The following is a 23,040-nucleotide window of genomic DNA, read 5'->3' on the forward strand; positions in this document are numbered from 1 at the left end:
TGACTCTTCAAGATCATCACATAGTCGGTGAGGGTCGGGAATTATTTCTTCATCAATCGAAAGAACAAATGTCATTTTATTGATGTAACTTTGAAAATCAATCATCAATCCCTACCACAAAACACAAAGTAAAAAATCATTCTCTTTACTTTTATAATTATTTTTAAAACAACCCACAAAAACAAGTAAAAATAACGGGGAAAGTGGGTTTTCAATTCTTACTTTGAAAAAAATATAGAGAAAAGGACTACAATTTTTTTAAATACATGCACTTTTTTGGTGAGTCATATGAATATTCTTCAAAATGACCATTTCACTTGTCATATCAACAACACCAATTAATATGACTCTTCTACTTAAATGTTTATGTTCCTTTTAACATGTTCTTTATTATTATTATTATTATGAAATATGTGGATCATAGATGGGGTTGAATCTTGCAGGAATAAGGTTTATGGTTTTCTTCCACCATATTAGGTTTCATTAGGATTTTATTTATTTATTTATTTTTTTAAGATCAAGTTGAGGTTAATTTCAAGGACTTTAGTTGTTTGAGACATTTTCTTTCTTCTTAGCTCCACTTTCAATTCAAGGGATAGACATATAGATAAAAAAAAGTAAATTATCGCTATTTTTTAATTTTGTTTTTTTCGTGTAAAATTCTTGATATGATGATTGGTAGCCAAGAAAATCTGAAAAGAAAAACAAATCTGAGTCTTAGACATCGTCATGAATATCAATTCTAAATGGATATGTATGATAAGAAGGGAAGAAAAAAAGGATTATTGGCTACCAATTAATTAGTAGATCCAACTCAATGCAAAGTTGAGGGTGCGGGCTGTCTCTTTCCCACTTGATTTTCAACCTTAAAAGTCCATACACAAAGAAAGAAATAAAAAATAAAAAATGCCACTTTAATTAAACCAGTAGATTTTGAGCTACAATTTCTGCATGTTTGGCGGCCAAATACACAAATCAAGTACGAAAACTTTATGGATGTGAGAACCCCGTAGTCCTAACCTACAAATATGTGGTGCAACTTTCTCGAGTTTAATGCTAAGTAATTTTCTTTGGTTTGAGATTTTTTTCTACTGATTTTTTTTTTTTGAAAAATAATTAATTTTAATGTCTATCAAAATGATAGTACATAAATCAAATATTCCATAAAGTAAGTTGCCCCAACATCTTTTTTCAATGTTTAGCATGTGGATGACACATTAATCATAAAGATAATGTATCACAGTAAGGGGAGGTGAAGTTAAGTTCTAGTTCATAACTAGTTTGGAAATGAATTAGGTTTTGGTTCATAACTAGTTTGAAAATAAATTTGTGGCAGCATGGATCTAGTGTGCGCGTATGCCTAACATGTTGGAAACATTTTTTATTTTAAATAAAATAAAATAAATGTTTCAATTTTTATGATCCATTTAAATTTAAATCCCTTGAAACATTATTTTCCCTAAAATGTGGGACACATCTAACTACCATGGTGACACATCTTTTAGTGGTAACTATCCATCATTATTTATTTTATCTTTTTTTTTTTTATGGGAAGAAGATATCAAGAAATATTATATTATACGTTAAAACTTCCTAGCGATGAGAATCTCTACTCACAATAAGTAGTTTATGAGTTTTCATGGGTGCATGGACATAAGATTTTGGAAGAACTAGTCAATGAATCCCTAATTTTCTTCTATTTTTTATTTACTCTCATAAATTGTGAATCTGATTATCATAGCTAGAGGTATGATGTTGAATTTTCACTTTTATTATTTTCAATTTTAAGAATTTTCTAACATGACATTCAATATATAATATCTGGAAGGCATGCAATTGATTATTCATGATTGGGGATGTTATGTCATACATTTTGTTAGTCCATAGGTCCATTTGAGATTGCTAGAGGGGAGAGAGATTAGAAAGGAACTTGACAAAGTATTTTAGGACAAGTTTGGTCCACAATAAATGCAAGAGAAAGAAAATAAAAAATAAATATAGAATTTTTAAAAATTACTAAAAAAAAAAATTAACACCAAACTAAACTTGATTGATATTTATAAAAGCACATAAAATCGATTTATTATAATCTAAAATATTAAGCCTAATAAAAAAAAATTTAATTATTTTTTTAAAATTTATCAAACTACATAATCTATTTTGTAATTAAATTAACATTTTTAATATTAAATATAAGAAAAGTATAAACTGGAAAATAAAGTTTTAAATATTTTTAACTAATTAAAAGTAGTGATATCTGTATCATGATTTTTTTATATCCTTAAATATATTTAGCTAAATAAATCATTATATTAAACTGTTTTTGAGTATATAAATCATTATTTTAAATTTGTTTTTGGGTGTAATATATTTTCTCTCTCTATATATATCTATGAGTTTTTTCTAGGGTTCAGGCGGATTAATGTCTCTAGCCATTAGAGCAACAGAGCTTGGGAGTTGCCAAGTGATGGCAGTTGTCGCCTTGTAACTTTAGCCGTTGCTGTGGCCCGATATTAATGGCTTTAATCAATTTTAAAATTTGAGATATCATGGAGCCCAAAATTTTGCAAGTCTTTGACTTCATCGGACTGATTAGCCCAACTTAAGACCCAATTAGGCTCAAGCCCAAGGCTGGCCCAGCCCATTCCCAAAACAAGGCATTACCCACATCTTATTCTCATATAAAAATTTCCAAGCATACATGCATGTGACATATATATAACATTATAAAGCTCAAAATTTATTCGAAAGTAAAACATTTCACTTTAGATTTATAAAACACATACGGTGAAAACCACAAATGACCATAAAAGCATAAATCTCCATAGTTCATGTATGGATGTAACATGTAATAATCTTCTTATTTTATGGAATTTTTCTAGACAAGACCTCTTGCAATGACAGCATCCTTGATAAACTTGAGTGACTCTTCAAGATCATCACATAATCGATTAGGATCAGGAATTATTTCTTCATCAACTGAAAGAGCAAATGTCATTTTATTGATGTAACTTTGGAAATGAATCGACAATCCCTACAACAAAACACATAACAAAAAGTCAGTCATAATATCATTTCTTTTGCATTTTTTCATGATTTCTCACTTCTAATTATTTATAAAAAGATTTCTGTTTTTTTCAGCTATTTTTACAAAACATTTTTTTAATCAAAATTTACATGAAGAATAAGCCCTAAAAGATAGTTTCTCTTAGAATTTATTATTGAGAAGAAAATAAGTTAAGAGAAAAAAAAAAAAAAGATAGGTATGAAAGAGAAGAATGGGAAGGGTGTTTTTAGGATATTGGAAATTTGTAGGTGATGTATTAATACGGTTAGTATTTTAAAGTGAATGTGTAAATATGATAAATGTAAAGAAAAAATTGATGAATACAAATATAATTTCTCGATTATGGTTCATACTTTCAAACCACAAAGGTCATTTTTTCATATTTGAGTTTTCAATGACCCATTTAATCAAATAACCCCACACACACACACACACACACACACACACACACACACACACACACACACACACACACACACACACACACACATATATATATATATATATATATATATATATATATATATAGACTTACTTGTGGTTGGCCGTAAATGCCTGGAGCAAGGAAAGCCATTGGATGGCCATAAAAACCGATTTCTTCCATAGGTCCAACCACATTTGAGAAGCACATTGTCGTGTGATTCATAATTCTATGGTATAAAAATGCTGCAGCCTATTTGCCATGCCAAAAAAAAGATCTCCAAGGTAAGATCACAAGAAGAAAGTAGAAAGGAAAGAAAATAAAAAATAGAAGTTAGATTTTATTATTATTATTATTTTTTTTGGAAGAAGAGGAGCTTGAAAATGTATAATTTCCTAGGTGATTTATTTCAATATTAAGGATAAGGAAATTCATACCTTAGCACCAAATAATTTGAGAACTGTCTTAATAATGAAACATGTAAATATAGCTTCATGAGAATGCTTCTTTCGATCGATTGTGGCTCTAGTTTGACGAACATAGTCTAAAGGGTCATTATATAAGGTAATGGCAAAAGGGAGGAGCACAGATCCAATCCAATTTCCCCATTTCGCTTTAGACCCCTTCTCCATCATCTCCGCTAAAGCCTAATTACCATGAAATTTCATGATGAATAAACCAATCAATTTGTTTTGTAGCACATGAAGGATTTTAAGGTGATTGTTGTTAAAACATTTTTTTTTCACTAACAATTTATTGAAGATATTTCTATAGAAAATTAATTAATATTTTAATTTAAATGGCAAATATGTTTTGAAGGCATTTTGATAGTTATATCCACTAATAATCAGAGTATCGAGTTTAATGTATATTATAATCCTCTTATTGAGAGAACTTTTTAAACATTAAAGTTACTATTAAAACATAACTTCATACTCTTATACATCTTTCAAAGTAATATATTGGTTGTTTGGTTTTTGGGAAGTAATAAGAAAATAAAAAAAATGCTAAAAAAAATAGTTTTCTCATATTTGACTTCACCATAAATTTTTGTTAAAGAAAATTAAATATAATTAAAATTAGTTAAAAATGTATACATTTAAAAATTATTTGATCTTTATATGATAGAAGAACTAAGTAGAATGAGTTTGAAGAAACATATAAAAATAAATTATTGATTTTGAATCTAAATTTTATTTTCCTTCATTTTTTTTTTCTATTTTTTTTCTTTAATAATTCCTATGTTTTATATACTATTTTTTATGTTTAAAAATAAAAAGTAAGAAATGCATGACCTTAACCGTTGTTGTTCTATACACTTTGAAAACAGAGGTTAAAAGCTGTTGAAAACAAAATCCCTGTTATATCTTAAAGTTGGCCACACAGCAGCCACATTTTCCTACAAATATTCTTTCAAATTGAATATGAAAATCACTCACATGAAGCCCTGGTGATGGTCTTATATTCATCATAAGAGTTGCCCTCAGGCGAATATTCTTCGGAAGATTATTTTTCTTTTGGGTGGCTCCTTTATCTTCCTTGGTCTCACCTGCAATTAATAAATGGAACATATGTTAAAGAGTTTCTACTCATATAGTTTAAAGATTATTTTATCTAGCTCTCTTCCAAATTTCCCAATTGATCATATTATATACATAGCTTCAATGTGACTTGTAAGCTTGAATACAATGGTTGGGCAGGTAGAGAAATTGAACTGAGAATTAATGAAAGCTTACCATATCTTCTATTGAGATATCGGGAAAGACCAGCCAATGACACTCCCATTACAACATCGTTAATAGTCTGCAATGCCCCAAAACAATAAGATTTATTAAGTCTAAATAATGTTATATTATTTATCAATTTGAACAAAAAAAAAAGAACTCAAACAACCTTATTTATTAAACCCGTAAGTTTACATTGTTATTTCACGTGTAGGCTTTTTCATTTTTAAATAAAAATTTTAAAAAAGTAATAATAAATTTTATGAAAAACATTAATTAGGTAATCAATTTATATTTATTTTAAATTATTTTTAAAAATAATCATTATTATTTTTTTAATTGAAATTTGTCTTATTTTTAAAAATAAAAATGTTGTATTATGTTTCTATTTAAATCACAAGTATACAAGGAAACTTAAAAGGGTCAAGCCAGTTTTTGGAATCAACTTACTGTTTTCATCCCATTCTTGATTTGTTTAATATCATCAAGACTAACGGTTCGGTAAACAAACCTCCTTGGCACATGCCCACCTCCCTTTTTCCAACCATTGCTGAGTGGTGTCATGGTATCCTTTAAGAAGAGAGTTGTAGCAAGAAACATCAAAACATCTATAATAGTATTCCAAACCAGTCGAATTGTCCACCAAATCCTGCCGGACTTTACCGGATCAGGATTCGAAGTCTTTTTCGCTGGCAAAGTTGGGAGAGCTTTCGGGTTGGAGATTTGACGGGAGCAAGCAAGGACAAGAGACATGAGGGACATGCCGTCACCCAGGGAATGATGGATTCGGAAAACGGCGACAGACTCGGCATCCGAGGTCTTAATGTTGAGAATATGGAGCTCCCAAAGAGGCTTAGAGTAGTCTATGTAGGTTTTACTGAGATTGGAGATGTAGTCTTCCACCATCTTGTCTGGTGAAGAAATGGTGTGGTGGAGGCTTGGTATTATTATGTGCTTGTCCAAGTCCACCTTTGTTGGAACCCATTTCATCCCTCCATCCTTTTTCACGTCCTTCACCTAATCGAGATAATATAAAAAAATGAATTGATAAGCCAAGAGGAGATGAGGTTTTTATCTTTTAAAAACAAAAAAATAGGACATGCATTCAAATAAAGCCTTACGTAAAAGAAGCTTGGTTTAGATATATGTCATGATAAGATATTAATTAATTTACCAAAAAGCTTTTTTCATACCTGCAAGCTAGAGAAACGAGGGTGCTTAAGCAGACTGTGCTCCAAACTGGCTTTAACAACATCAACATTGATTCTGGTTTTGCACCCAGCAATGGCTATGACATAGACATTGAAGCAAGTTTCATGAAAAATTCGACCAACTGGACTCAAAGCTTCTCCTTCTTCTTCTTTGATATCCTCGGGTTTTTTGCCATCTCCTACTTCTCTTGCCCCTGATCTCTTTGTTTGAATAGGTTTGAGAGCTTGCTGTCTTGAATCCAGATCACCTACTGGATCCATGACAGGCAGCTCAGCTTTTGGATGAGACTGAAACTGTATCGGGTACTGGGCAAACACATATATGTAGTAGTAGTCCCACGTACTTAAATGATATGACAGGAAGGTTGTTGCTAGTTATTGGAGCGCTAGGACACGTCTTTCGTGTGGGGCACCAGTAACATGATTTACATCAATTTTGATAAGATTTTTAATCGCATGATATAGTTGAGATATTGAAATGTGTAAAAGACATTTAGAAATACAAAAGGATGCATGAATGATCTTATCACGTGTTATACAAATACAAACATATATAAAGAAGCATCTAATTCATTTTTATGCATGCTTCATTTGGCTCAAGGTGATATAGCTCACATGATAGAGCTTCACTTTTGTAGCTGGGGCATTTATTTGTCTAATAAACATCCTGCAATTGAGTAGGTAGCTCTTATCTGTCAAAGGAAAGGTGAAAAGCTGATATCGTACGTACGTGAATGTTACTTGGAGTCTTTTACCCTTCCTAAGGTTTCCTCATTTAGGATCTCAAGAAAAGTCGATCAAATTGGTCTTTACGAATAGCTTAATGTACTATCTTTTTTATATACTTCTCTTAATAAAGTCTTTTTTTGGGTATATGTTCATTATCTAAATAAACCGAAGCCACTTATTAATAGGTATGTAGGTAGGTAGGCCCCCCTTCAAGTCATCAATGGAAATGGAAAGATGGCGTGCCTCCACCATTGTTGGTTCTGCTCCTATCTAGAATCCAGTGGCATATGAGTTATAAGACCACATTGGAAATTAATTTCGAACTCATAATATTGAAGTTTGGAATTTCAAATTGAATTTAGGATTAATGATAGAGACGGTACAAATTTTAGTTCCAAGAAATGGATTTGAGGGTTTTGCCAGGAAAGAATTTGGCTTGCACATGGAGAGTAATTGAACCAACTATCGTTTTTGAGATTTGGACGGAACTTGGGCATTCCTTTCAAATTTATGATAATTTCAACCACCGTACCAAACTTTCATGCCATGTTTTAATTGTAAAAAATGCCCAAAACGACCGACACTGTCAGTAGAAATAAGTTGTTATACTACTTTTTAAATAAATAGAAACCATTCAAGGATATTTTTGAGTAATTTGAGATATAAATACAAGGATCTTATAATATAAACAAATATAGAAATTTTTAAAAATATTTTTTAAAAATATTTTTTTAAAATATGATACCTTAAAATATTTCTAAATTTATGGTACTTTATGTCACATAGTTGCTATGTGGAACGTTAGAAATATTTTAGATACCCATTCTAAAAAAGTTATTTTTTGGGAATGGTTATCTAAATTAGTTTTTGTTTTTTTGGAATAGAAGGTTTTTTTTTGAAAATTTAGAATGTTATCAAACTATTTAAAATTTAGAATTGTCCACCAAATCCTGCCAGAGTTTACCGGATCAGGATTCGAGGTCTTCTTTACTGGCAAAGATCAACATTGATTCTGGTTTTGCACCCAGCAATGGCTATGACATTAGCATTGAAGCAAGGTTCATGAAATATTCGAGCAGCTGGACTCAGAGGTTCTTCTTCTTCTTCTTCGATATCCTCGGGTTTTTCGCCATCTCCTTCTACTTCTCTTCCTGCTGACCTCTTTGTTTGAATAGGCTTGAGAGCCTGCTGTCTTGAATCCAGATCACCTACAGGCTCCATGATACTCAGCTCAGCATGTAGATGAGGCTGAAATTATATTGGAATGTCAAGTATTGTAGTCCATAACATACTTAAATGAATTGATAGCTAGCTAGGGAGGTTGTCGCTGGTCGTCTTTCATGTGGGACTTTACATCAATTTTGATAAGATTTTTAATGGTCTGAGATGTAGTTCAGATGTTGAAATATTTGACCTTAAAATGATGTGTGAAAGGCATAGAAGTCCAAAAGGCTACAAGTGATATTTATGTGTTGTATATTAATCATCTGATTCATTCATGCATGCTTCATTTGGCTCAAGGTGATATAGTTCATTTGATAGAGCTTCACTTTTGCAGGTGGGTCATTTATTTGTCCAATAGACATCTTGTACTTGAGTAAGCAACTCTATTTTTTCAAAGTAAAGGAGAAGAGTAACAAAGATAGCCGATGAAGAATGATAGGTATCATCAATGGGATCAAATATAAATCGTACATGAATGCTACTTGGAGTCATTTATCCTCCCGATCAAAGCTTCTCTCATTCGAGATCTTTGGGAAAATTGTTCAAGTTAACTTTTACAAATAGCTTGATACATCATCTTTTTTACTATCAGTCGTGCATAAATGATGTAGGTTTTGATGTATGAAGGTTCTTCTAATTTAACAAACAGAATAATAGAATTAGAAAAAGACAAACAGACAAACAGACAAACAAGATGTAAACTTGGGTTAAGGAATATATCAAGGTTCGTGAGATTACCTATGATACAAACAAAATAAAATAAATAGCTGATATGCTTAGCTTCAAAATTTGCCATAACTTTTAATTAATCATCATTCTTACCAATCCTTATAATCCCTAAAGGGCTTAATGATAATATTAAGAAAATCAAATCATTCCTCCCAAAAACCAAAAGAAGCCATTTGTTAATTATGTAGGTAGGTAGCCCTTTCACCCTTGATAACCACTGTTTTCACCCATCAAGGTTACAGCTTCTTCCATGGAGGCCTCGTCATCTAGAAATAACTTTTGATTGTAACCCGTCAAAATTTTATTGGCATGCGCATCGAGTATAATAATAGTCTATTTTCGTACAAAAAGATTGATTTGACGACGAGGGAATAGGTTTGAATCCAATTAATAAAGTTGGACCGACAAACACACGGCGTGGAAGGTAGCCACACAGAGCATGTGGCAGGCTGGTAGCCATGCAGACTGTTTCTGCACCAATTATAATTTCAAATTCAATATGCTTCAATCATTCTCAGTCGGTTGAATGTTGAGATCATTCTAGACCTGCATTTAATTAATTGTCTGCCGCCCAGCTGCATGCCTTCACACCATGAGAGGATTTTGATTCGCATGATATATCAATATCAATACTATTTCAGAAACGTTGTACCTGGTGAGGAACGAAAGAAAATGATTGCGCTCCGATTACGTTTGAATTACAAAAGGAAAATTTTGGCTCATGAGTTATGTTTGGAAATGTGTTTTTAAAAACAATTTTGAGAACAGTTTGTTGATAACAGTTTAAGATATTTTATAAAACAAAAATTTATTTGAGAGCCTAAAATATTAATATATTTTTAAATATAATTTTTATATATTATATTTTATTTTTAATCATTCTTCATATTTATATAATTATTTTTAAAAATATTTATAAAAAATAAAAACAACTAAAAATACCATATTTTTTAATAATTATTTTTTAAAATAAAATTTAAAACATAAATAAAAATAACTAAAAGATGTTTTTAGAAAATATCATATTTCCTATTTTTTATTATCAAGTGTCCTTTTTTGTTTTTTTTTTCTAAAAAAATAGTTATCAAACACTTTGAATCTTTTCTATGGTTTATAATAATTGTTGATTTACATGCAACGATTTATGGTGAAAATTAAAGAAAACAAAAAAGAAGAAAAACACACAGATTTAACGTGGTTCGACAGATTGCTTACGTCCACGGGAACAAGGAAGAAGACTTTCACTGTATCAAATTAGGGTTACATAAAAGGATATTTATACTAACCCTCACGTAATGAAATTCCAAAAACAACCCTCCCAACCCATCGTTTGCTCACAACAATAAAAATACAAGTTTGAATGGAAAATGTCGTCGCTCCACTCCACTTCACTCTGGCATTTGCTTATTTTTCTTCATATGTCTTTTTCACTTAATATGAGCCACATACTACAACAATCTCCACCTTGGCGAATATTCACTCCTCCCTTAAGAGACAAAAACATAGCTTGTAACTCCACCTGGGACAATAGGTTTGGGCATCTCATATCTAGCATCTGGAGACAGTAATCAAGTTCAAGCAATGCTTGAACTTTTCTATGGTATCATGCTTTGTTAACATGTTTGTTGCATTCTCAAAGATGTGAACCTTCTCAAGTAACAATTCACCAGAAGAAACCAATTCCCTGATATTGTGAAACCTCACATCTATGTGTTTGGTCCTTGCATGATACACCTGGTTCTTTGCCAAATAAATTGCACTCTAACCGTCATAATATAATTGAACTCCATCTTGCTAAATACCCAACTCCTTGACCAAACCTGTAGGCCATAATGATTCTTTTGCAGCCTTAGCTATTGCCATATATTCTGATTCAGTAGTAGATAATGCAACTAAAGACTATATCATAGACTTCCAACAAATAGGTCTCCCACCAAGGGTGAATACATAACCTATGGTAGACCTTCTATCATCCAAGTCTCTTACATAGTTTGCATCTACATATCCCCTAACTGAAGGATCACTCTGTTGTTTGCTAAACATGATGCCATAGTATATAGTACCCTTTAAGTATCTAAAAATCCACTTGACTGCATCCCAATGCATTCTTCTCGAATTTGATAGAAACTTGCTCACCACACTAACAACATGTGCCAAATCTGGTCTTGTACAAACCATAACATACATCAAGCATCCCACTACACTTGCATATGGAACCTTTGACATGTCTTTCACTTCATCATCTGTCTTTGGGCATTGATTAGTAGACAATCTAAAATGATTTGCCAAAGGTGTACTTACTGGTTTTGCATTATCCATATTGAACCTCTCCAACACTCTCTTGACATAGTTATGCTGAGATAACCATAATCTCCCTGAAGTTCTATCCCTATGAATCTCCATCCCAAGGATCTTCTTGGCTGCACCTAAATCCTTCATGTCAAACGCCTTGCTCAACAAAGACTTCAACTTATTGACCTCAAACATACTCTTTGTAGCAATTAACATGTCATCCACATAGATTAATGAGAAAATAAATAACTCATCATCTAGGCTTTTTACATAAACACAACTATCATATGCACATATCTTGTAGCCAATCCTAATCATGTAGGAGTCAAATCGTTTGTACCACTGCCTTGGGGATTGCTTCAACCTATGAAGTGATTTACTCAATTTACAGACCAAGTGTTCTTGTCTAGGTTGAATAAGCCCTACTGGTTGTACCATATAGACCAACTCCTCCAAATCACCATGAAGAAAAGCTATCTTTACATCCATTTGCTCCAACTGCATGTCAAAATGGGCTACTAAACCCAACGCTGTCCTGATGGAAGTGTGTCTGACCATGGGAGAGAAGATCTCATCATAGTCAACCCCTTTCCTCTGTGAGTAACCTTTTGCTACTAAACAAGCTTTGAAATTTTCACCAATTTTTTTTTTCCTGAAACTGCTTCTTTATTCTTGTACACCTATTTACATCTTATTACTTTCTTTTCCTTGGGAAGCTCCACCAAATCCCATGTCTAGTTTTTATGCAAAGATTGAATCTCTTCCACCATAGCACCCATCCATCTACTTTTCTCTTGGCTGTGTATTGTCTCTTGAAAAGTAGTAGAATCCCCGCTACTAGTAATCAATGCATAAGAAACCAAATCTTCAAAACCATACCTGGTAGGTGGCCTAATAGTGCGTCTGTGTTTATCTATGACTATATTGTGATGCTGCTGATCTTCTGAACTAGACTTCCCCATATTCCGAGCATGATCCTCTATATCATGGGTCTCTAATCCCACATGTATCAGCTGCTTATTACTGTTGTAATTTTTTTGTTCCTGTTTCTCTCATTTTTTAGTACATTATAACATGCCTTTCTCATCAAAAACCACATCTCTACTAATCACCACCTTGTTTGCCTTTGGATCCCAGAGCTTGAAACTTTTCACCCATTTCTAATACCCCAGAAAAATACATTGTCTAGACTTCGCATGAAACTTTGATATCTCCTCATTAGGAATGTGCACATAGGCTGGGCTCCCAAATACTCTCAAACCAGAGTAATATATCGGATTGCCTATTCATACCTTCTTTGCTACTTTCCCATCTAATGTTGCTCTAGGTGACCTGTTGATCAAGTAACATGCCATGTTCATTGCTTCTACCCAAAATTTCTTTTCAAGGCCTGCATTCAATCTGAGACATCGAGCTCTTTCAGTTATTATTTTATTCATCATTTCTACTACACCATTCTGCTGTGGTGTCTTGCGTACTGTGAAGTGTCTCTTAATCCCATGCTGCTCACACAATTCCGTGAACTTTCAATCTATATACTTAGTACCATTATCTGGCCTGAGGCATTTTATCTTTCTTCCTATCTGGTTTTCTACTTCAGCTTTCCACAACTTAAAATTGTCAAACATTTTTGACTTGTGCCGCATGAAGTACACCCAAACCTTTCATGAGCAATCTTCAATAAAACTCACAAAATACATATTTCCTCCCAATGATGCTACCCTTACTGGTTCCCAAACGCCTGTATGAACATAGTCAATAAACCCCTCTGTCTTGTGTGTGGCTGTCTTGAACTACACTTTATTATGTTTCCCAAAAACACAATACTTGTAGAAATCAAGATTACATGTTTTGATACCCTTCAACAGATTTCTCTTATGAAGCTCCATCATCCCACGCTCACCCATATGCCCTAACCGTATATGCCACAAGACTGTACTATCTGACTCAGACTCTGTGGTTGCAATTCCACCTACAATTGTGGTACCTAACAGTTTATAAATATTTCCTACTAGTTTCTACCTTTCATCACTCTCATAGCACCTTTACTCACCTTCATTACTCCACTTGTAGACTTGTAACTAAACCCGTTACAGTTTAAAGTCCCTAAGGAAATAAGATTCTTCCTTAAATCAGGTACATGTCTAACATCACACAATGTTCTAACAACACCATCAAACATTTTAATTCTGATATTCCCTATTCTAACAACCTTACATGAAACGTCATTACCCATCAGAACAGAACCAGAATTTACTAACCTATAAGTGTTAAACCAATCTTTATTGGGTGTCATATGATAAGAGCATGCTGAATCCAAGATCCAAGAATCTGTAAGATGATCTAAACTGGATGAAACCGATAACATATCACCATCACCACTCTTTGAGTCTTCTTATGCCACTACATTCGTAGATTTTGATGAACCCTCTTTATTTTTCGATATCGAGCCCCCTTTTTTTTTTCTCTAGACAATCTCGTTTCATGTGCCCCATTTTTCTGCACTTATAACATTGCATGTCATTTCTCTTCCTAGATTTAGATCGAGATTTATTGTTACTTGATTAGCTCTGGGACTTGTTTATCCCATGTTTCGAATTACTCTTTGCCACAAGCCCTTCACCACGAGAACTCTCATCATTGACTTTCTTCCTTTAATTGAATCCTAAAAGAACATTTGTGATCTCCTCCAAATCAAGAGTTTCTTTCCCCCACATTAGAGTTGTAACCAGATTTTCATACATAGAAGAAGCAGGAAGGGAATTCAGTAACATCAACGCCTTGTCTTCGTCTTCGAACTTCACATCAATTCGCTTCAAATCACTGATGATATGATTGAACAAGTTGATATGTCGGCTTAGATATGAGCCCTCTGCCATCTTAAGATCATATAGTTTCTGCTTAAGATACAACTTGTTCGTCAACGACTTAGACATATACCGACTTTCCAATTTCAACCAAATTGCCGCTAGTGATTCCTCATCCATGACATGGTACATCACGTCATTAGCCAAACAAAGCCTGATAATTGTCGCAGCCTTCGCTTCCAAATCCTTCGATCCATGTTGTTCATTCCTTCTGGTTGCTTTTTGTATAACGCCTTCACCATACCTTGTTGCACTAACAAATCCTTAACCCTCCTCTGCTATAGACCGAAATTCCCATATCCATCGAACTTGACCACGTCGAACTTCGCATAAGAAATCTCAGACATCGAACCTCACGCTCTGATACCAATTGTTGATTTATATGCAACGATTTATGGTGAAAATTAAAGAAAACGAAAAAGAAGAAAGACACATAGATTTAACGTGGTTCGACAAATTGCCTACGTCCACGGGAATAGGGAAGAAGACTTTCACTCTGCTTCGCTTTGACATTTGCCCATTTTTCTTCATATGTCTTTTTCAATTAATATGAGCCATATACTACAACAATAATAAAAAATATAAAAAATTATTCAAAAATTCATGTGTATTTTCAAATTTTATACTAGGAGATTATTTAAAAAGCTATATAGAAAATATATGTATACATATCAAGTTCAAATCTTTTTTTCATTTCTGTATTTTTTTTTTCTGTTTTATTTTCCACCTTCATTCTCTCCTCGATTTTCTAAGTTCAGAAGAAGCTTAAATAACATACTCAAAATTTCATCTTATTGATGCTTTAAGATGGTAGAAACCACCTCAAATATTTTTCCAAACCATAATAATGACGAGAGTTTAATTTAAAATTGAAATTTCATGAGTTGATGAATAATATTCAACCTAGACATACTCTCCACATGTAATGAAAAAATCTTTAGTTTTAATATATCTTCCTATCTATCTTAAGACTTAAATTTGAGTTCAAAAATTGTAAATGATTTGGGGAAAGTATTTATTCAAGTATAAAAATAATAAAAAATTCTAACTCAAAATTTTAGGTTTTGTTTGGTAACTGTTTTCGAAAACAATTTTGAATTTTTTTTTTAAGAATAGTTTTTAAAAATTGTTCTCTACTATTTTATAAATTAAATAAAAGTCAATTTGAAAACTTAAAATGCTTTTAACCTATTTTTAAATATGTTTTAAAAATAATTTTTATATCTAATACTTTATTTTTAATAATTCTATATGCTTACATAATTATTTTTTAAAACGGTCATGACAAAAAAGTAAAAATGATAGGAAACAACTAAAAAATATTTTTTAAAAATAAAAAACAGTTTCTGATTACTAAGCATGTTTTCTTAATTTTTGTTCTAAAAAATAGAAAATTGTTCTTGAAAATAGTTATCTAACGTACTCTAAAGTTTTTCTTTTCTTCCAATCAGTCACATGTATAACCTGTATTTCAAATTTCAACTTTCCTTATATTTCAATTCACATCACCATTACAATATTTTTTTAAAGATTTTCAATATTTGAAAGTTATATGTTTCTTTTAATTTTTTGAAAATTTTTATCATTAAATATTTCTTTTAAAAAATGAATAGTATTCATATGCAAAATTAGTATGGGTAATTTTATCAACTATATTTTCAACTCTTTGATATTTCTTCAACGTTTTACTTCTTTATTGATGATTATAGGAAACAATCCTAATTCGAGGTCGATGTAAAGTTAAGTCATGTAATGTTGATTTGAATAAAAAGTCCAGCCTATCGCTAGTCGAGACAAATTATAAATGTTTTCATAACCGGACAAGACATTGAACCAGAAAAGTTATTGGTTCACGGTTCATTGGTCGGACTAGTGGTCAAACCACGGTCGAATCGGTGACGTCATAAATATATAATATATATTTTATTAAAATTAAAAATAATTTTAAATACATATAATTAAAAATTAATAATATTTGTAATATTATTTATTCATTTTTATATAAATGTATTAACATTTTTAATTTATTAAACAAAATATATACAATATTTAAATATGAAAAGAAAATGGTAAAAATCATATTTAGATATTAAACATATTGAAAATGAAAAAAAAATGTATTATGTAATTTTATATATATATATATATATATATATTATTTTTTTAAAATAACCTATATATTTGTTCCTTGTTAAATTTCAACATAAGGATGGTTGAAGTAGAGTGAATAATATTGTATTAGGAAACCTCAAGGTCTATGGTTCAAGCTCTCCTGGTTGCAATAAAAAGAGTTGAGTTTTTCCTTAAATTTCTTGATCCCATATCGAAAGTAGATGAAACATAAATAGATTTATAAACCTCTTTCCATTCCTTGCAAATTAGTAGATTGTTGGGTCAAGCCACAGAGCTCATTGCCTAATTTAATAGGCCATTTTGCCAAGAAAACTCATCATAGGAGTGGACACTAGGCCAAAGGAAATGTGGGCTTGGCAAAAAGAAAAAGAGGTGGTGGAGTTTGACCCATTCGGTTCTTAAAGAACTATCCGGGTCATCGATCCAACCACCGATTTAATTGGTTCGAGACCAATCCAATTGATAGATGGTCCAAAAAGGGGAACCATATAGGAAAGCCCTCCGGCTGGTGGTCCAACTCGTCTTGTTTTTAAAACAATGCAAATTATCATCAACCAACCACAAAAAACCACAAAATGCAAGCACATCCTAATCAACCTAGCTAATTATGATGATGCTCGATAACAAATTTAATCCAAATTCCAACTTATCCAATTGAGAAACAAATTTATAAGATACACTAAGCAAAGGTTTATAGTCCCTATTTGGTAGCAATCAACATTATTAGTATATATGAAAGCAAAGATGAGTACACAACATTTTCACAATTAACATAATTCGAGCATAATGTAATATGGTGATCGGTCTTTTTTGTGTGTAATCACTCTTTATTAAATGAGATTTTCCTTAATAATCCCTCTTGCTATAACAACATCCTTCATGAGCTTGAGTGTTTCTTCAATATCATCACATAGCTGGTGAGGGTCAGGAATGATCGCTTCATCAACCGATAGAATAAATGTCATTTTATTTGTGTAACTTCGAAAGTGAACCATCAATCCCTACACCAAAGCACAATTATTATGCTTATTAAGACTAACCAAACTCAACTCTATGTTATAAATTATAATATTTTCATAGCCAAATGCAATTAAACAAAAGGCATATTTTGGCTTAATGAGATGTGTATATATACTTACATGGGGTTGCTTGCCCACAGCAACTTGGAGCAATGAAAGCCTGACCATAAAAACCGATTTCTTCTATAGGTCCAACTATGTTTGAGAAGCACAATGTGGTGTGATTTGGAACTCTGTGGAATAGAAATGCTGCAGCCTGTTTTACCAAATGATTTCCGAAGTAGAATGATTAATTTAGACTAGAAACAGTGAAATTAAACAACCAAGGGGGAATTGCAAGCATATATACATATATGTGTCCAATTTTTTGTGTATTTGGTTCCAAAAAATTGCAAAGAAGTTCATACGCACCTTAATTCCAAATAACTTGAGGACTAACTTAACAGTGAGAAATGTGTATGCAGCTTCTTGAGACTGCTTCTTCTGTCAATGGTAGCCTTAGCTTGGCAAACATAGTCTAACAGGTCATCTTGTAACGCAATAGTGAAGGGGAGAAGCATAGATCCAATGCAGTTACCCTATTTTGCTTTGGTCCCCTTCTCCATCATATCAGCTAAAGCCTAGCATTTTGTTGATAGGATACGATATAATCAATCAAATTTACAGTACATGGATAATTAATTTACTCAAGTTCATTTAAAAATTTGAAAATTCAGATTTGATGCATACAAAAAATGTTAGTTGCACCATCATTTTTACTATCTTAACGACCATATTCTCATATAAATCTTTTGAATTCAACAGGAAAATGGCTCACATGAATCCCTGGGGAAGGTCTTATATTAACGAGATCGAGTGGCCTTGAGGCGAATGTTCTCAGGAAGATTATTTTTCTTCTGTGTAGCTACTGCCTCTCCCTTAGCCTCACCTGCCATTAAGGAGATATGTTAAGAATCTCACCTTACATTAGATGAAGTATTCTAGTTGTTTAGGTATAAAGTTGCAAGCTCACCATATCTTTCTGTTGAGATATTGAGAAAGACCAGCCAATGACACCCCCATAACCACATCGTTGATAGTCTGCAATGCACAAAACCACAATGATCTTTTTAGTTTGTGTCATGAATAAGAGTGAGACAATGATTTTAAGAAGCATTTAATTTTATCTTAACTATTTGATAAAATTTGAGAAATGCTTTTACAAATGTGAAAAATTATTTATAGTGTTAAAAAATCACTTATATTTTTTTTTAAAGAAATATTTGATAGACAATTATCTTAAAACATTTTTAAAGAATATACTTTCATTAAAAATATTTTGAGTAAAAATATTATCAAACACACTCTAAGAATGTACTTTGAAGTGTTTTCTAAGAACCTTGTGGTCCTAAGCTACAAATATGTGGTGTAACTCTATTGAGTTTAATGCTAAATACTTTTCTATGGTTTGGGAAATTTTCTAATGATTTTTTTTTTTAGAAATAATTAATTTTAATGCCAATCAGAATGATAATACATAAATTAAATATTTGATAAAACAAGATGCCTTTAGACGCAACGTCAACATCCTTTTTCAATGTTTAATAGTTGAAGTCATGTTAGGACTTGTCATATCAAGTGGAGATGAAGTTAGGGCTTGTCATTTATGGTTCGTAACTAGTTTGGAAATGAATTTATGGCAGCATGGATCTCATGTGTGTGACATGTTGGAAACATTTTTTATTTTAAATAAAATAAGATAAATATTTTAAGTTTTGTGTTCTATTTAAATTTAAATACATTATTTTCCCTAAAACATGTGACACATTGAATACAAACACATCTCTTAGTGTTGTAACAATCATTTATAGTCATGACACACTTTTAGTGGTAACTACTACTCAGTATTTATTTTGTCTCCCTTGATGGAAAGAAAATATAAAAAAATATTATATTTTATATTAAAACTTTATATGGATAAGAGTCTCTAGTTTATAGGAAGTTTGTGAGTTTCCATCAGATATAAGGTCTTAGAAAAACTAGCCAAACAAATCTCTAATTTTATTTTGTTTTTTATTTACTCCCAAAAATTGTGAATTTGATGGCCATAGCTAGAGGTATGATGTTGAATTTCTACTTTTATTATTTTCAATTTTAATAATGTTCTAATATGACATTTAATATTTAATATCAGAAAGGTACGTAGTTGATTATTTATGATTCCGATGTTAATGTCCACACATTTTGTTGATCCTTGTGTTGATTTTTAAGTCTTGATAGAATGACCTCAATCTTGGGTCCATTTGAGATTGCTAGAGAATAGAGAGATCAAAAACGAATTTGACTTATTTTATGACAAGTTTGGTCCGCAATAAATACAAGAGAAAGAAAATGAAGGGTAAATATGGAAGTTTTAAAAAATTATTAAAGAAAAAGTTTAGATTTAATGAAATTTCAAATTTTAATGTTGGGTGAAATTTATCTTTTATATATATATATATATATATATATATATATATATATATATATATATATATATATATATATATATATATATATTATTTTATTCTTTATAATTTGAAAAATAAAGGAAAACAACTTTTATCATGTCATTTCACCACCAAGCTAAACTTCATTAATATTTATAAAAGCACATAAAATTGATTTATTATAATCTAAAATATTAAAACTAATAATTTTTTTTTTAATTTATCAAACTACATAATCATTTTTGTCATTAAATTAACATTTTAATATTAAATATAAGAAAAGTATAAACTTGTAAATAAAATTTTAAATAATTAAAAAGTAGTCACATCTGTATCATGATTTTTTTATATTCTTAAATATATTTAGCTAAATAAATCATTATATTAAACTATTTTTGAGTATATAAATCATTATTTTAAATGGGTTGTTGAGCATAATATATATATATTTTTCTCTCTCTCTATATATATACCACAAGTTTTATCATTTATTATTTCTTTTAAATATAAAAAATCTTAGAGACTTACACCAAAAAACAATGACTTCTAAAAACTAAAAAATTTTAAAAAAAATTATCATCTAAAATTTTAAAATATTTAAAATAAATTATAAGGACGCAGGGTAAACATGTACCTTTTTTTTTTTATAAGAGCTTCTATTTTCATATAGAAATTATTAAAACTTTTTGTTTCTAAAAAAGAAAAATGAAAAAGTGTATCCGAAGGAGACATTTTTAGTTAGAATATTGTTTGAGGTGGTGCAAATCCCTCACAGCATCTCTAACAACCTATGTAGATATGTACCCAATTTTGTAAGAATAAGGAAAAAACTATCTTGAAATTTTGAGATATCATGGAACCCAAAATTTTGCAATTCTTTGACTTCATCGTTCTAATTAACCCAACTTAAGACCCAGTTAGGGTCAAGCCCAAGCCTGGCCCAAGTTAGGCCCATTCCCAGAACAAGGCATGACCCACATGTCTTATTCTCATATAAAAATTTCAAAGCATACATGCATGTGACATATATATAACATTAGAAAGTTCAAAATTTATTCGAAAATAAAACATTTCACTTAAAACACATACGATTAAAACTGCAAATGACCATAAGAGCACACAGATCTTCATAGTTCACATAAATGTAACATGTACTAATCATTCTTATTTTATGGAAATTTTATGGATAAACCCTCTTGCAATGACAACATCTTTGATAAACTTGAGTGACTCTTCAAGATCATCACATAGTCGGTGAGGGTCGGGAATTATTTCTTCATCAATCGAAAGAACAAATGTCATTTTATTGATGTAACTTTGGAAATTAATCATCAATCCCTACCACAAAACACAAAGTAAAAAATCATTCTCTTTACTTTTATAATTATTTTTAAAACAACCCACAAAAACAAGTAAAAATAACGGGGAAAGTGGGTTTTCAATTCTTACTTTGAAAAAAATATAGAGAAAAGGACTACAATTTTTTTAAATACATGCACTTTTTTGGTGAGTCATATGAATATTCTTCAAAATGACCATTTCACTTGTCATATCAACAACACCAATTAATATAACTCTTCTACTTAAATGTTACTGTTCTTTTTAACATGTTTATTATTATTATTATTATTATGAAATATGTGGAACATAGATGGGTTTGAATCTTGTAGGAATAAGGTTTATGGTTTTCTTCCACCATATTAGGTTTCATTAGGATTTTATTTATTTATTTATTTATTTTTTAAAGATCAAGTTGAGGTTAATTTCAAGGACTTTAGTTGTTTGAGACATTTTCTTTCTTCTTAGCTCCACTTTCAATTCAAGGGATAGAAATATAGATAAAAAAAAAAGTAAATTATCGCTATTTTTTAATTTTATTTTTTTCATGTAAAATTCTTGATATGATGATTGGTTGCCAAGAAAATCTGAAAAGAAAAACAAATCTGAGTCTTAGACATCCTCATGAATATCAATTCTAAATGGATATGTATGATCAGAAGGGAAGAAAAAAAGGATTATTGGCTACCAATTAATTAGTAGATCCAACTCAATGCAAAGTTGAGGGTGCGGGCTGTCTCTTTCCCACTTGATTTTCAACCTTAAAAGTCCATACACAAAGAAAGAAATAAAAAATAAAAAATGTCACTTTAATAAATGTTTTAATTTTTATGATCCATTTAAATTTAAATCCCTTGAAACATTATTTTCCCTAAAATGTGGGACACATCTAACTACCATGGTGACACATTTTTTAATGGTAACTATCCATCATTATCTGTTTTATCTTTTTTTTTTTTTTTTTATGGGAAGAAGATATCAAGAAATATTATATTATACGTTAAAACTTCCTAGCGATGAGAATCTCTACTCACAATAAGTAGTTTATGAGTTTTCATGGGTGCATGGACATAAGATTTTGGAAGAACTAGTCCATGAATCCCTAATTTTCTTCTATTTTTTATTTACTCTCATAAATTGTGAATCTGATTATCATAGCTAGAGGTATGATGTTGAATTTTCACTTTTATTATTTTCAATTTTAAGAATTTTCTAACATGACATCCAATATTTAATATTAGGAAGGCATGCAATTGATTATTCATGATTGGGGATGTTATGTCATACATTTTGTTAGTCCATAGGTCCATTTGAGATTGCTAGAGGGGAGAGAGATTAGAAAGGAACTTGACAAAGTATTTTAGGACAAGTTTGGTCCACAGTAAATGCAAGAGAAAGAAAATAAAAAATAAATATAGAATTTTTAAAAATCACTAAAGAAAAAAATTAACACCAAACTAAACTTGATTGATATTTATAAAAGCACATAAAATTGATTTATTATAATCTAAAATATTAAGCCTAATAAAAAAAATTTAAGTATTTTTTAAAATTTATCAAACTACATAATCTATTTTGTAATTAAATTCACATTTTTAATATTAAATATAAGAAAAGTATAAACTGGAAAATAAAATTTTAAATATTTTTAACTAATTAAAAGGTAGTTATCAAACTACATAATCTATTTTGTAATTAAATTAACATTTTTAATATTAAATATAAGAAAAGTATAAACTGGAAAATAAAATTTTAAATATTTTTAACTAATTAAAAAGTAGTGATATCTGTATCATGATTTTTTTATATCCTTAAATA

The 23,040-nt window shown here is 30.7% G+C and overlaps 2 protein-coding genes across 2 annotated transcripts in view; both read right to left on the reverse strand.

Annotated features, from left to right (window-relative positions):
* Positions 1–23,040, reverse strand: part of LOC117932331 (O-acyltransferase WSD1-like) — a 50,608-nt gene that overhangs the window by 23,183 nt on the left and 4,385 nt on the right. The window lies entirely within an intron of this gene.
* On the reverse strand, positions 2,661–6,724 carry LOC117932333 (O-acyltransferase WSD1-like). Its single transcript, XM_034853546.1, has 7 exons — positions 6,406–6,724; positions 5,663–6,229; positions 5,225–5,291; positions 4,928–5,037; positions 3,926–4,135; positions 3,603–3,740; positions 2,661–3,034 (listed from the first exon to the last, which is right to left on the reverse strand). The coding sequence occupies exons 1-7, from the start codon at positions 6,682–6,684 to the stop codon at positions 2,879–2,881; spliced, it is 1,527 nt and encodes a 508-aa protein (XP_034709437.1). The 5' UTR covers positions 6,685–6,724; the 3' UTR covers positions 2,661–2,878.

Source organism: Vitis riparia, chromosome 15 (genome assembly GCF_004353265.1).
Source record: "Vitis riparia cultivar Riparia Gloire de Montpellier isolate 1030 chromosome 15, EGFV_Vit.rip_1.0, whole genome shotgun sequence".
Taxonomy (NCBI): Eukaryota; Viridiplantae; Streptophyta; class Magnoliopsida; order Vitales; family Vitaceae; genus Vitis; species Vitis riparia.

Excerpts from the sequence above, each read along its gene's own strand:
- LOC117932333 (XM_034853546.1), bottom strand. The coding sequence starts at position 6,684 with ATGGATCCAGTAGGTGATCTGGATTCAAGACAGCAAGCTCTCAAACCT. Across the intron at positions 3,741-3,925 it reads TCAAATTATTTGGTGCTAAG|GCTGCAGCATTTTTATACCA; the intron begins GTATGAATTTCC and ends CATGGCAAATAG. Across the intron at positions 3,035-3,602 it reads GCATTTACGGCCAACCACAA|GGATTGTCGATTCATTTCCA; the intron begins GTAAGTCTATAT and ends GTTTTGTTGTAG.